At 41.3% G+C, this 15,692-nt stretch overlaps 2 protein-coding genes across 2 annotated transcripts; both read left to right on the top strand.

Annotated features, from left to right (window-relative positions):
• The first annotated feature begins 3,557 nt into the window (after positions 1 to 3,557).
• mmadhca (metabolism of cobalamin associated Da) lies at positions 3,558 to 7,051 on the top strand. The gene is made up of 8 exons (XM_037272252.1): positions 3,558 to 3,640; positions 4,069 to 4,121; positions 4,302 to 4,443; positions 4,821 to 5,038; positions 5,363 to 5,468; positions 5,560 to 5,675; positions 5,897 to 5,983; positions 6,504 to 7,051. Exons 2-8 carry the CDS (start codon positions 4,110 to 4,112, stop codon positions 6,723 to 6,725), a joined length of 903 nt encoding a protein of 300 aa, XP_037128147.1. The 5' UTR covers positions 3,558 to 3,640; positions 4,069 to 4,109; the 3' UTR covers positions 6,726 to 7,051.
• Positions 7,052 to 10,476: 3,425 nt separating this feature from the next.
• On the top strand, positions 10,477 to 14,894 carry pspc1 (paraspeckle component 1). Its single transcript, XM_037272247.1, has 10 exons — positions 10,477 to 10,977; positions 11,308 to 11,457; positions 11,520 to 11,671; positions 11,801 to 11,896; positions 11,973 to 12,169; positions 12,285 to 12,369; positions 12,571 to 12,679; positions 13,203 to 13,260; positions 13,700 to 13,821; positions 14,138 to 14,894. Exons 1-10 carry the CDS (start codon positions 10,591 to 10,593, stop codon positions 14,330 to 14,332), a joined length of 1,551 nt encoding a protein of 516 aa, XP_037128142.1. The 5' UTR covers positions 10,477 to 10,590; the 3' UTR covers positions 14,333 to 14,894.
• Positions 14,895 to 15,692: the final 798 nt, after the last annotated feature.

Below are 15,692 nucleotides of genomic sequence, written 5' to 3'. Positions count from 1 at the left end.
AAGTGTTTTTTTTTTTTTTTACTTGACTAAATGTATCCTAGTTTTTTTTTTTTTTACTTGGCTAAATGTATCCAATGTGAGACAGAGTAGATTTTTGCATAGAAACTGTTTTGTAAAGGATGCCCAATCAAGTCAAAATAGTTCAAGTGACCTTATCCATGATGATTTCCGCCGTGAAGTACATTAGTAATTTTAGAATGCGAGTCTAGTCCATTATGAATGAGTGAATGAACACGAGGCATACTCTGCACCAAAAAAAAATAGATTTACCATGAAAAGAACGCGGACCAGCATCAGTATACATGCCAGTGTATAGTGATGCCATACACTGGCATTTGGTGATGTTCTTGCCACCTGTCATGACAAACAGCTGCAGGGTGCGCAAAAGAGCACACGGACTGCTGATGTTAACGTGACCAGATAAGAGATAATGCTTGAAATTAGGTCATTGCTCGTCCGGGTAGTTGGTCCTGTCTGATGGTGAGCGGTCAGCTCCTCTCACCTTGGCTTGCTGCATAGCTGCTGTAAACACTAAAAGACTCACAGCCTTTGCTCATTCTCTTTGTGTGAGGTGAGCCGCTTCAGTCGATGTTAATTAACACTGGCTCGTGACTTGAAGGTTAAAGTGGGGGTGACAGTGCAGGTGCAAGTGCCAAATTCCGGATTAAGAGCTTCCTAAAACTCAAATTCCACTTAAATAACTGTACAAGCAAGATCTTTCAGCTCTTTCTCGGCTTTGTTATTTTTTAATTAACAATAAGGTTTTAGATGGTAGTTACTAATGCGACAAAAGTAAACATAGAGAATAAAAGGTCAAACGCGTGTGTTTTGTTGTGTTCTTGCATGTTCTGTCTCTATCATGCAACCACTGGCCATCTGATTATTGTACTCAAAGGTGTTGTTGCCCCTCAGCGTGGTATCATGCTGGTGTGTTTAAGCCAAGCGTGAGGAGCTGAATCAGCCTCGAGGGCCTGTTGCACTATGACTCTCCATTTTGGAGCATCTCCAGCTGTCTGGTAACATTACCACGTTCTCCTGTGTAATTACACTCGTCTTTTTTTTTGCTTCAGGCTCATTTCTAATTGTTTTACCTCCTTGGTGCTGTGCGGGGATGTTTCATGTACAAACTTTATTGGTCTATTGAACCATCGCACACCCCTCACATTGCGTTAGCACTTGAGTGTGCAATAGGGCAGGGTATTAGAGAGTAACTGCGAAGATAATGTAATTAAAATTATCGGCGTATTGGTTCTTTTACTAAAATGTCAACAGACTTTGATGTGTGTGGAGCAAATGGACCTCTTTGGTTGCCTAACAACATGCCTGACCTAAATTAACGTAACAAAGGATGACTAAATCGAGATTTAGGTGTTGCTACTTTCCCCGTCAACCCTGTAATCCAACCAGACAGTGCTGTAAACAGTGGCAGGGAAACAATGCATCACTTTTGCTCACACATACATACACAATTGTAGATATTGTGACATACTCAATGTCTAGTGGAAGTACTTGAGAGTGGAAGATTGTTCATACAAATGTTTCTTGCAGCCTTCAGCTCTTCCTGTGATGTGATTATCCCCACTGCAAGGCGACATGTCAGCAGGAAGGAGAGATTTGGAAGCAGGCAATAGGGGAGGAGAAAATCTAATACCATAAAATGTGACCTATGTGTGGTTACATGCAGCAGAAATGAAGAATGTAATAATAATAATCACATACTCTATGGCTTTAATTTGCAATATCAAACAGGTTTAACGTTTTGTCACTTTCAGCCTTGACCATTTTCAGATAAGTGGAAAAGATTAAATGTACCCACATCACAGGATAAACCTCCAGATAATAAAGATGATAAAACTGTCCCTGCACAATTTGTTCCTCCGCACTCCCTAATGTCAATTATTTCTCTTTGAGTCTTTTATGTCTCATATCCACACACAGACGTTATTTCTTTTTGATGTCTTGTACCAATAGGATTGCTCAAGTCCGCTTCACCATAACTTAAATATGGCCAGAGTTTCGACTCGCTGCGATCGTGACTTTACTTTTGTTATTTCAAAAATACTATTACGATGTCAGAGAGCAATCCTATTACCAGATGTGTGTACCGCACTGTACGGAGAAAAAGTGACTTATAGTTCAGGGAGGCTTTATTTCTAAGTACTCACTGTTCCTTTTTTAATTCTTGAGGTTGAATCAATCCAAAGTCAGCGACATGACTGGCTCAGCTTCAGAAAACGTCTGAGCCATGATTGGTTGTGACTCAAGACCTGTCGACAGCAAGTGTCAAAATAGCCACCCCCTGAGATGGATAAAAACAAGTGGATTTTGTCACTTAAATCACATTCCACAATTGCAATATTAACCAGCACTGTGTTTCAACTAGTTTGGCTGCAGAGACGATACTAGTACAATGAAAATTTGGATGTTTAGGGTAAACATGAGAAAATATTTCTTTGCAATAGATGACAAAAGAGATGCATTCAAATCAATGTGTTTTGTGTTGTGCGATTAATTTGGAGGGTACTTCAGAGAGAGGAGGGCACAAAAGCATCTGTAAGTGTGTTTTAGTGTTCTGCAAAGGTGATTAAAGATAATGTACTGTATATCTGTATTCAATGCTGACATTTGCACCTTCTATTATTAACGGGGAGCAGGAGAAACTACCATTACAGCATTTTTTTTGGTTTGGATTCACAATATGTTAATGCTTAGAGGAGTGTATTTCAGAAAAAAAAACGTTTTAGCGCAGAATTAACTGTATACAGTAGTTCCAAATGTGCTATGACCTAGCTAGCAGCCGTCTGTTGGTGCTGTAACCATGACAACAACCTCAGAGGCTCTTGATGCATATGCATGATTTGTAGAGTGCGAGTTCATTAGCAAACGCTGCCCTGAGGCTTCCAACTGAGGGGAAGGCCTCATTGCACAGTTCAGCAGCTCTGATAGTACTCGGAGCGTTTTGGACTTCCCTGTATGAGCGTCAGGTGCAAGCACCTCCAGTCATATTTCGACATTTGTATCCTTTCTGCCACAGCTGTCATTGCCATATTTGGTGCAATGTTAGTTTCTGTAATTTTCAAGAGCAGAAACAGAGGCTAGTTTTATTTCGTTGCTGAAATCAACTCCTTTTTTAACGGTATGCTTTGATCAGGGTGGCTCAGTGGTGCACTGGTTAGCCGTCCGCCTCACAGTTAGGAGGGTCCAGCGTGTGGAGTTTGCATGTTCTCCCCGAGCCTGCGTGGGTTTTCTCCGGGCACTCCGGTTTCCTCCCACATCCCCAAAACATGCTTGGTAGGTCGATTGAGCACTCCAAATTGCCCCTAGGTGTGAGTGCAGTGCAGGTGGTTGTTCGTTTCTGTGTGCCCTGTGATTGGCTGGCAACCAGTTCAGGGTGTCCCCCGCCTACTGCCCGATGATAGGCTCCAGTACGCCCGCGACCCCCGTGGGGACAAGTGGTATAGAAAATGGATGGATAGATAAAATAAACCTCAACTCCAACACCATCTCCATCCAGAATTCTATTTTCTTTGCTGCCATCTTGTGGTAGGTTTGACAGCTGACGCCGTTCAAACAGCGCGTGCGCCGCAAGTCCTTAGTTGCTTTCCGTAGTTGTTTTGCGAAGGTCGTACGCTAAGACCAGGTAAGAACACTGTGTACTTTATTCGGATATTAAATTACTTAGTTCGGAGATAGCACAGTGTGTTGTACAACATTAAAAATGAGTGTGTCTCCGGTCATGCGTTCTAAACTTGAATTACATACCCCGACGATTAAAATGGGGAAATGTCAAAACAAGATCAGCTGATTCGCCATCGATGTTTTTTTCCAAATCTGCAACGCCATTAGACGCTGTCTGTCGAAGTTGTAAGACTTGTAAAGTTAATGTTGTTTTCACCTGCGTAAAATTCAATAAATACGTAAACTCATCATTGCGTCAGCTACTGTGGGCGCGTGTGTGTGTGGTAACGAACCTTAGCTAGCATGTCCAGTTAGCTCCAACTTTCACTTGCTAATTGACTCGTGTATGCTTTTATACGGCGATTGCATTACATTTTTGTTTTCGACCAGGTCAGACGGTTTATAAAGAAAGCAGAAGTTGACTCCCAGCCATGCCCAGCACAGTAAGTAACAAATTTATAGCTTCTCGTAAATGTGTTAACTACCATCCGGTTAGCATGAGGTGATGATACTGAAGTCGTTTGTTTATTTCGAGCTTATCGTTAGAAATGCGAACAGAAATCAGCATATATAAACATTGACTTCATTGTCACCATTAATGTGATGCTTCTGGTACTTTGTAGGTCTTGTGCGGTGGAGGCCGGCTGGTCCGATCTCAGACCCTAGGTCGGCAAATATTAGCGGCTCTGAAGGTGTCCAGAGTCAGAACTTTCTCTACTGCAAATCCAGATGAACCTTACATATCTGTATCGCATACAGATTCAGGTATGCTTATAAATATTGAACTTTTTTTTAGCTAATGTCACCTTTAAAATATTGTGTATTTTCAAATGTATTAATTTGCACGTTAGTGGAAAAAGTAAAGAATAATTGATTTTGAAGTTGTCATGTAATCCTGTCTTACAAAGTCTCAAATTAAAAAAGGGAAATGTAAAGCCTTACATTTTTCTACGTGGTGAAAACTACCTATCCCATTGCTTGTCTACTAGGCTACCAACTTTCCACGCAGTGTCACGTCAACTGTCTCTATTTTTCAATAACTGATTCAATAAATGACTTGTGTTGAGAATCTCAGAGAATTAGAATGTTTCTAGCAATTCACCGTGTTGGTCTTAAATTTATATGCATAATTGTCTCCGCAGGCCCGAGAACTGTGTGGCCCGATGAAAACATGGGACCTTTCGGACCTCAGGACCAACGCTTCCAGTTACCAGGCAATGTGGGGTTTGACAGCCATCTGGACGGTGTGGAAGAGAAGAAAAAATTGCCAGTCGGCAGGACTTTGCCTGACGTGCTAACGGCCCTGAGCAGCACAGAAAGACAACAGTTCATCCTAGCCCAGTTTGTTCATGAGTTTCAGGTTAGAATCATTAATGGATCAGTTATCACGATGTGAGGGGGCCCTTTGTAAACCTTACACTAGATCTAATATTGGGCCAATTTTCACCACTCACCCTAATGATTATACAGTGACGTACTCGGGGATATTCGCTTTTCCCTGTGCCCCGCAAATAGCAGGGGTTCACTACATTTAGCGAATGAGAGGTCGTTGTTCTTCAGAAGGTCACATATTCTTTAAGTTTGGCTAATTTAAACCTGCAAACAACCCGAATTTGAAACTAGTGTTTCCTTCTGTCTGTCAGCACTTGCATTGAAACTTTGCTCCGGTTGTGTTGCTCATTAGGGGAAACTGGGCCCCATATCTAAGCGCCTCCACAAAGCTGAGCAGTACTTCAATCAAACAGACACAGATTGCTCCATAAGTTCCTGTCCTGAGCTGTTAAGGAAAGGTGAGAGCTGCTTCTATTTGAGTTTTACCAAAATAGTTCAGATAAAATGCTGGTCCGTAAATGATTAACTATATAATATTTGTGTTGCCAGATTTGGAGCTCTTGTTCCCGACAGTCCCAAACACTTCCATCACAGTTGTGACGGTCTCGCAAAGGAGCGGTCGCTGCAAGGAGGCGGAGCCAGACAGAGAGCAGCTACTCAGCAAAGTGAGTCTTGAGGGTTTGTGTGGAACCTTTAAAGGTGGATCAACATTTTGTCCTCATTAGGGTCTTAGCTGGTGCTTTACGCTAGCCTGACCGGGACAATTCAAATTTCACAACTAAATACGATGAAATCAACACGTTGTTGCTTTTTTAACATTCAACAATTTGAGGTTTATCGATGAGATGTCGGAGGAGATTCTCACTGTCCTTTGTCCTCTCTGCAGTTTATGACGGGTGCTAAGGAGATGTGTTTTGCACTGTGGACTGCAGGCTACTGGGCTGACTTTATCGATCCGACAACAGGAGAACCTGTGAGTTCTTTAGCTGCATTATGTTTTGTAACCATGTAGACACTTGCACAAGCTCAAGAGCTAAATCTGAATAAAAAAATATATATATTTTAATTACCGGATTCAGATACCTGAGCAGAAAAAATATATATGTTCCATGCCGCTGGAAACTACGTCAGACATTATTGTTAAATGAATACAGCACCTCTTTGAGTGAATCATGTCAGACATTATTGTTAAATGGATACAGCACCTCTTTGAATGAGTGAATCGCAATTGACTGTCTTTGTAAAAACGGAATTGTTTGAGTTCTTGTGTTACATTTAAATAGATTGGCTGCCCATTAAGGAGGCGTCCCCAATATTAGGGATGATAAATATATTGAGCATTACAGTATGACGCACTAAAATGACGTTCTTACCCAATTGTTGTTCACATTGCATTGGCAATGAAGGGCATCATTGTACGGGGATCAGTTTCTTAACCCTGTTCTTTTTATTTCAAACACGTGGTCATTGCTATCGTTTTCTTTTTCCAACAGTTCTTTGCGTCCCCGCTTAGTTCAAGCGCGGGACAAACAGGAAAGGAGCCACGGCATTCTGGCTTCCGCATCGAGACGTCAGGCTCCTGCACGGTTATCCAACACATTCTGAGAGGAACGCCTCAGTTTGTGGGCACAGTTTTCACCAACGCGCCGACCCACAGCGGCGCCGTCACACGACTACAAGGACTCTCACATGAATTGGACGATGAGGCTGAATAGTTTTCACGGTTCTGCGAGTCAATCCAATGTCGTGAAAAAGGCTTGGCTAAGGAGAGCGTGTGTGGTTTTTATTTGACTATATGTAAAGCGCGTGTACCACACTGCTACCAAGCAAAGCGGACTAGAATGATCCACAGCAGCTCTGTGCTGGCCCTGCAACCTCCTCCTCACACCTTCACTGTCACACGGAAATGTCAGCAGACAGGGTGGGACTTCTCGAGGATACAGTCAGCCCTAATCCTCAGCAGTTTTCAGAGGGCAATCTCACTAAGTATTTATGGATTCAGCTGCTGACCCAATAAAGTGATGTCAGGCTACCCTTTTAAGCATTGCTCTTTTTTTGCTTTTCTCTTTGGAAGCACAATTGAGTAATCTTCCATCTTGGTCCTATGTCAGCATTCACTGGTGTTGGTGAGAGCCAGCAGGCTAGCCCGTCCATGCTCACCGGCCAGAGAGACTTTAGTGGTCCTTTTCTTAAAAAAAGATTTAACCGTAGTAAAAAAGTCCTTCTTTTTTGGTGACTGGAGATGGTTTTTCAAAGTCCTAGCAAGAGCTTCTACAAATACAAGTTGACAGCACACCATTGAAAAATATAGACGCTCCTTAGATCCAAATTCCTGACAGAGGTCCTTGTAGACGTCAATGTGGAAGTCGCCTATGTTCTGTGGGTGGTTTGGACGTGTTTCTACAACGGTGCTCTTTAGTCTGGCTAACATCCAGTCAATGTCCATCTCCAGCACCGATTTGGCGTTGGAGTGAGCAATATGGTCCATCAGCTTCCACAAAAACACAGTACAAAATATATTTTCTTTCTTTGTCCATGTTTCTGCTGGCGAGTGAAGACAAAGGTTTCCTGTCTTGGTGTGCACCTCAATGGGCTTCTGAACGTGAAGGTGCATTTCTGCCTTCCCGGGGGCTTGTACCGGAGTGGGAAGAGGAGCCACCAGCAAGTTGGCTACATCTTCCGATGAATCGCTGTCTGCGCAGTTCTCTTCGAATCCATAGCGACGCGCCAGCCTCATGTTTTCCAAGCAGTCTCTGAGAACCGTGATTGATTGTAATGTAATTTCACCTATTTCAGACACTTGATGAGGCACGTCCAGGTTTGGCGCCGAATCCAGCTGCAATGAGATTTCGGACAATGCTGTGTTCACAGTCTTGGACACCTTTGTAGCGACCAACTCCAGCAGGTGCTCGCCGCATTGTGACCTAATTTCGCTGGCGTTGATTGTGTCTTTGAGAGCCAGCAGAAGCGAGTCCCAAATACATGCGTGGATATCATCCACGGTCACGCAGGAGTAGTTGAGCGCCCGTTGCGGAGAGTCACAATCATTCCTACAAAGGAAAGAAAACACAATTGTCCAGATTTGACTGTTTCTCCCCTGCTTGTGTTTGTACTGCGTGTGGGTTGAGGCAGGAGACTTACACGAGGAACTGGGCGTGCTCTTCCACCTGAGGCAACACAACACTCAGCACCTCTTGGGAGATTTTGTATAAGATGCTTTGCCACATTTTCAACAGCACCATAAAGGCATTGCAATCAAAATGACCATATTCTATTAAGTCCCACGTCCTGCAGGGAGAATCAGCAGATAGCCCACAGTTACAGTTCTGTCAAATGAATGACTTAATCTTTGTTATCATTTACTTACTCAGTGGTTAAGCCATCGAGGTACAACTGTAATTCGCTTTTGAAAAATTCAGTGGCCAGCAGGGGCATGTTTAAGTTGCTGCACCGCAGGTATTTAGGTTCAATTGGAGACTAACAAGAGAAACAAAAGAATGAGATGAAATCACAACTATCATAATGTATGATGAGCATGCATACACTTTGCCTTTAAAAAGATGACTTTGTTTTCATTGACAATCGTTCAATATGTTTCTTATTGCTGATTTTTCAGTGGCGCAGCACTGCACAAATGAAAGTATATACTTATCCTCATAAAACAGATGGATTATGTGCTGCCCACGATCGCCATGCTTTAAAATGAAATTTTGAACTAATCTATCCTTTTACAAATGAGATCATCTTTAAGATTAATTGAACAAGAAAAGTAACATTATCAAGGGGTGGGGGGGGGAAATCTTAGCATGTGGGATCACGTCAGTGTGTGATTTACTTACGTCATCGCAGCGGGGGTGAGCAAACTTATCAGTCAGATAGTTCATTTTTGTTGACAGGGAATTCTGCGAAGCGATGCCCCCTTTCAAGGTGAGGTCTTTTGAAAGAAAAAAAAACACATTTCACTGCCTCTCGTCAAGAAAACAAGTGAAACACTCCATCTCTGTAATTTGACGCGTTCCACCTTGACAATGGACGTGTTGCGTCTGAACTCGACACGTTTGTCACGTGACGTCACCTACCACTTCGTCTTTGCGCCCGCACGTACGCACTGTACTGTTTTAAATTCTGTACTGTATTAGTATTTAAGTCACAGCGTTAGTTTCACCCGCACAGTCTGGTTTACTTGTCAGAGTTCCACGTGTGGACTTTATCAATGGGAAATGTCCATCATCGGGTTTGTAAAAGGCATTTTCTTTTAGGCCTTTCTATAAAATGTTTGTTGGGCTGTCTTTGAATAATTTAGCAAAATTTAAACTCTGCATCCATCGCCAACTTCAGTTTGCTCCATTTTCAACATTCAGCTCTCTTTTCATTTCATCTCTGTGCACCTTTGGGGCATTAGTGCTTTGATTCACTGAGATGTCATTGAAATGGGTAACAGACTGTATGACCTGGTTTTTACCACTGAATTGAGATCAGTAGTTGTTGAAGATCAGCCTTTGATTCTTTTCCCACTTACATCCTCGGGCAATGTTCTGGATTGTTGTGCTGCAATTTTATTTTATTTTTTCTCATGCCCCAATAAAAACAACATTAGACAACTGTTGTGCCACAAATTATGGATCTCTGGAGTTTAATCTGGACAGTGAAGGTATCACTTGTGAAATAAAGGATATAATAAATGAAGGAACTTTTTTAAACTCATTGTTTAATTGTTTGCACAACTTGAGTTGAGTTCTCAAGGCCAGACTTCAATAAAGATTATATATTAAGAATCAGAGAAAGTCATTCTCAGAGCACTGGTGCTACTTAAGATCTCCAATTTTGAGATTTGTTAATGATGCTGAGTCCTCACTGGATTATAAATCTGATTTGAGGAGAGGGCAAGAGTGCAAGAATTAAGTATAATGACTCCCTTTGACATCGGGCCACAGATAGAAACTAATGGCTAAAAAGAACCTGAAGGGGAATATTAAATATTCCATACCCCTGGGAACAGAGGCTGACATTTGCAGATTGTGAGTGCAAAAACACAGCACAGACACATAAGTATATAAATTTACTGATTATGTTCAATTCTATCCTCATAAATTACACTGATCTGTATGATAGAGTATTTTGATTTGGGACAATTGTGAAACTTAAAAGAAAACAATTTAAACACGATTTACCAGGTTAATTCTTTGTTGTTTTGATTATTGTTCATTAGAATTTGTGGATTCGAATCAAGAGAGACCTTTAATAAAAGATGTTGCAAAGTTTAATGTTATGTGTACAGCAAATATAATATCAGCATTTTTTGTGACAATAATCTCCAAATATGACCAGAACTAAAATAAAATTTAAATTAAATAAAAGTAATATATTTTTACGTCATGTCATACGTCATGTGCTTAGCATACCGGTCAACAATGATTTTTTTCTTATTTGTACGTAGGCGGACATATATACCGGTTACTTCCGGTAACAAGATGCGCACGCATCTGTCGCCATATTGAAACTAAGTTCTCCATTGCCATTCAAGCTGTTTACCTCTCCAATTTACTATTTATACTGCGTTACCAAGATTAATTTTTAACTATGGCTGACCAAGATGTACAGTTAGCAAACCCGCAAAGTAGCAGTCCACCGCCACCACCTAAAAGTGGCGAAAACTCCCCCGCTGCAGAAGACGAGCAAACGCCGACCAACAAAGGCAGTCCAGCGGCGTCTGCTGAGCAGTTGTCTGCGGCTGAACGATCCGAAGGAGCCGCGGTGGAAAGCGCTCAGGCTCCAGTGCAAATGACACTTGATATTTCAAGTTTTAGGAAGCCAGGCGAGAAAACATTCACACAGCGATCGCGTCTTTTTGTTTCCAATCTGCCGCTGGATCTACCCGAGGAGGAATTCATCAATTTATTCGCTAAATATGGAAATACAGCCGAAGTATTTATCAATAGAGAGCGAGGATTCGGGTTTATTCGTTTGGTATGTACAAATTTTGGTTCTAAAATTTACACCTTTAAATAAAAGTAAATAGTTACCGTGTTGTTTCATTGTTTGTTTGATTTGAATATAATTACGATTAGAAAGTGATACATAAGGGTTTTTGGCAACTATTACTTTTCAGTCAAGTGTTAGTGCAACATGTATTTGTGCAACTTACCAATATTTCATTTTTGTGGAATTGTGTGGAGGTTCAGTTCGGATTTTGAATTGAAGATCACTTAGGGACCAGGTTGTCATGTTTATACAGTGCAGTATACAGTTAAAATATTTCCATTCATGTAAGGACACGTATTTGTTTCTGTCCTCCAGGAGAGCCGTACACTTGCAGAGATTGCAAAAGCAGAGCTGGATGGGACGTTATTGAATAATCGACCAATCAGGATCCGCATTGCTGCACATGGCGCCGCACTCACTGTGCGCAACCTTTTACCTGTTGTCACGAATGAGCTTTTGGAACAGGTAATATCGACAAAACAAAAGCTCATAAGTAGTGATAATATTGACTCACCTTATGCTTCCAGGCCTTTTCTCAATTTGGCCCGGTGGAACGATGTATCGTTGTGACGGATGACCGTGGGCGGCCCACTGGTAAAGGCTTCGTGGAGTTTGCAAGCAAAGCGGCCGCACGTAAAGCTCTGGAACGCTGCACAGAGGGCGCCTTGCTGCTAACAGCGTATGGTTGGGGGTTTTTTTTTGTATGAAATGATGTGCAATATAGACAAAAGTAGAATTAAAATCTTTATTGGCATTGCACAGTATAGGACAGAAGATTCAACATGTATGTTTTTGCCTTTCTCCTTAGCACACCCTGCCCAGCCATTGTAGAGCCCACAGAGCATTTTGATGATGTAGAAGGATTGCCTGAGAAGATGTTCTCAATAACTCCAAAGTACCTCAAGTGAGTCAAAGGATTGGTTAATTATAAGAGGGTTTGGTGACGTGAAACACTGGAGAGTTTGCTTGTCTTTCATCAGGGAACGATCACAAACACCGCATTTCGCTCAGCCGGGAACATTTGAGTTTGAATATTCGTCTCGCTGGAAAGCTCTTGACGAGTTGGTGAAACAGCAGCGAGATCAGATTGACAAAAGTATTAAAGAAGCCAAAGAGAAGCTGGAAGCCGAACTAGAGTCGGCAAAACATGAACATCAGCTCATGTTAATGAGGCATGGTAGGATCCATTTGAACTGTTTTAGCTAATTACTGCAAGTGCAAGCTTTCTTGTCCATTCGGTTACTAGAATGCTCTCACTTGCTACTTCTCCTTAACATTACCACCCTCTCCAGATCTAATGAGACGTCAAGAGGAGCTCAGGCGATTGGAGGAGTTGCGCAACCAGGAGCTTCACAGACGAAAGCAGATAGAGTTGAGGTATGTTTGCTTCCATAACGTAATAGTGAAATGTGTCCTAACTTTTGGAATCTATTGATAATTCCAGTTAGCATTCACTGTTGACTATTTTGATTGTTGACTAATTGTGGCTACGTAGTTGGCTAATCTAGGCAGCCCTTCTTGACTGGCACCATCCAGTGTACAGTGGCTCTTCTTTCCTTAACATGTGCGTCTTCGCAGGCATGAGGAGGAGAGAAGACGCAGAGAGGAAGAAATGATGAGAACACATAGAGAGCAGGAAGAGCTGAGGCGCCAACCAGATACCTTTAAACCAGCCTACCAGGACAATGTAAGTACAACATAGTCATGCCATCAAGCACACAAAAACCTCCACTTGAATATTTTTATATTTTGGCCAGTGATGGGAAAATAAAGCTTTGAGGATGCTTTATGAACCAGTTGTATTTTTTTATTACTCCTCTAGATGGCACTCTGGTCAACATTTGACTGAAAGCACAGACTTGCGATTTTAAACCTCTCCCTTTAAACCAATAATGCCATCAAGATGAGTCAAAAAATACAATAACTGGTTCATGAAGCATCTTTGAAGCTTCATTTTCCAAAACTGTTAAAAGCCAAAACAGATGAGATTTGTATTTGTGCATCACACATCAACATAGGATTGCCTTTAAAAAAAAAAAAGTGTTTCAAGCACATTTCCCTCAATATTGACATGAATTGTGACTTTGCCATAGTTTTGATTTGACGTATTGATTGCTTCGACCGTACTCTTAAATCCTCGGTTCACCGCACGTCGCAAATTTCCACCAAAGCAGGGTTGTCCATATAAAAGTTGTTCTTGACTTTTTCAGAGAGAACAGGAAATGAGAGTGGCTGATCTGGGCCCTCGTGGAGCCATTAATATGGCAGGTATGGCCATGATTGTGTTAACAGCAGTCGATGCAAGATGACTTCCTTTGTTGTTCCTTCCATGTGTGTGTTTTGCATTAGAAACGGCTCCTTCATAATAAATTAGTATTTTGATCATGTACGGTATGTTTTTGGGAGCCCTTTGAGAGGGGGAAAAACAGTATTGTCCATGACAACATAAAAGCTGTAGTAACAGAATACAGTGATGGTGGCTGATCGTTAAATCTTGTATCATGTATACTGCATGATTCAGATGCAAAGATAATTCAAATTGCTTTGGATTTTTCATCTGGTGCTTCTTGAGCTAAATTTAATGTAATGACTTCCGTAAGAAGAAACATCAATGCAGATGACGCTAGTTAGTTGGCTGAGTTGCCTTTGAAATGAGTCTCACGGGGAACATGACCAACCAACCCACCCTGCATTGTTTTGTGTATAGATGGCTTTAACCAGGCCCCAACAGGGCCCAGCGCTAACCAGGGTCAGATGATGAACATGGGTGGAAGGGGCAACGCCATCATCCCAGAGGCTACTGCAAACGTGTCTGAAAATGGCAACATGGTAATGTATTTATGTGGCAACGACTGTGTTTAAAGAAATGGGAGGGCTTGTTGTGGGGGAGGAACTTAATGCAACAACCGCCCTACTGATAGGTAGACTCAGCTTGTATTGATCAATGAATTATTGAAAACATTTTCTAATTAAAAAAAAAAAAAGATAGAACAAACTTGACAGTTTCTCTGGCTCTTTTACTGTTCCATCAGCCTCCCAATCTGTTATTTATGTTGGGTGACTGGGATCAAAACAACTTTTGACACACTGCACTAATAATATGATAATCTGACGACCAACATATTCATTTCTGCTGACACCATAGCGAGGCGACAGATATCCGCTGAGTGGCTTGTTGGCAGGACGAGCGGAGGTGGAGTCACCTAAGCAACAGCAGCAGCCGCAGCAGCAGCCACCGTCAACAACAGCACAGGGTCCGTCACCCATGTATGGAGGGGGGAGTCCTGTAGATGGAGCGTTTGACGGGCCAAATAGCAAGCGACCCCGCTATTCACAGTGACCTCCTTACTTCCCTACTTCATCAAATGTGGATGCGTGCTGATCGCTACTATTTTTTTTTCCACATCTCAGCGCTTTTCGTTATGATTCATTTGGACTGGCCATACTATGTTTTTACATTTTATGTTTCTACTACAAAACTTATATGCAGTTATGCACTCTGCAAAACAATTTTTTGAGTAAGGCAAGAGATGACTTCTTGTACATGCTTGACTCAGATACAGTCTTTACTTTTTTTTTTTGTACCAAATGTGTTGTAATAAAAGAAACAATTTAAAATGCTTTAAGATGAATTCAAGGTTGCTGATAATTTTCCCCCCAATCTAACTAGTGAGTCAAAAAGTCTCAAATGAAGTTGCCCATTTTTATTGGTTTGAGCTCCTGCCCCAAAAATGTTTGTGCACATTCCTGCAATTTTGGGTGTTGTGCTTAGTAACATAACAAATCAAACTCTTGGGATTTGAAATATGTGTTAGGGTTCTACCCAGATTGGTTGAAACATGACATCATGGAATAAATCAATACTTTTCTCAATGTGGAATTAAAAGTGTTCTTTTCTCTGACGCGCCCAAGGCTGCTCATTATCAACATCAGGAAAAGTCATCATTGTAGCGATCCAATTTAAATGGGGCTGATGGTGGCCAATTTGGGGAAGGAGCACTTACTGGCCTGATTTGGCTTTAGCCCAGTTTGTGGCCCACTTCTCAGACACTAAAGCTCAATCGATTAACTTGATCTCAGTTTTTCTTATCAACGTGAACCCCCGTGATCTCGTGGTCCCGCAGGTTTATATATATATATATATACAAAAAAAAAAATATATATATATATGTATATATATATATATTTTTTTTTTGTGACTTTAATATAAATGATTACAATTAAAAAAAAATTGTCTACATAAGAAAATTAATCTTCATGGTAAGGGTATCAAAATTTGCTAAAATAATGGATCAGAAAAAAATCAAGGGATTTTGTGACAATAAATAAAACGTGCGATTAACTATGAATAAACAATTAAATAAATTGCTTGACAGCACGAATGTACAGAGAAATTTTTTTGTCACCGTTTATGACAACATTGAAAAACCAAATCTTTCACCAGGGCTGATGAGTGTGCAAAAGTTTTGGACGTGATCCTTTATGAAGTAAAAAAAAAACTTGCAGCAATGGCTGCTCAGGCCTTAAGTCGTCAGAAACATAAATACGTATGCAAGGTACAGCTACCTACAGTAGAAGCACGTACATACTTCTTGCCAAAGGTCATGTGCATGGCATGCAGTACAATAAAATTCCATCTTTACTTCCAACTGTCCCCCTTAAATCACTTCGTTTCATCTGTCAAAATGTAAAGAAACACG

Source organism: Syngnathus acus, chromosome 2 (genome assembly GCF_901709675.1).
Source record: "Syngnathus acus chromosome 2, fSynAcu1.2, whole genome shotgun sequence".
Classification (NCBI taxonomy): domain Eukaryota; kingdom Metazoa; phylum Chordata; class Actinopteri; order Syngnathiformes; family Syngnathidae; genus Syngnathus; species Syngnathus acus.
Note: the sequence above shows the minus strand (reverse complement) of the source record. Positions and strands in the feature narration are given on the sequence as shown.

Bases quoted from the DNA above. Each gene is read 5' to 3' on its own strand.
- mmadhca (XM_037272252.1), top strand. The intron at 5,039-5,362 runs GTTAGAATCATT...GTTGCTCATTAG, and splicing joins AGTTTGTTCATGAGTTTCAG to GGGAAACTGGGCCCCATATC. The intron at 5,676-5,896 runs GTGAGTCTTGAG...TCCTCTCTGCAG, and splicing joins GAGAGCAGCTACTCAGCAAA to TTTATGACGGGTGCTAAGGA.
- pspc1 (XM_037272247.1), top strand. From the start codon at position 10,591: ATGGCTGACCAAGATGTACAGTTAGCAAACCCGCAAAGTAGCAGTCCA. The intron at 10,978-11,307 runs GTATGTACAAAT...TCTGTCCTCCAG, and splicing joins GATTCGGGTTTATTCGTTTG to GAGAGCCGTACACTTGCAGA. The intron at 11,458-11,519 runs GTAATATCGACA...TTATGCTTCCAG, and splicing joins CGAATGAGCTTTTGGAACAG to GCCTTTTCTCAATTTGGCCC.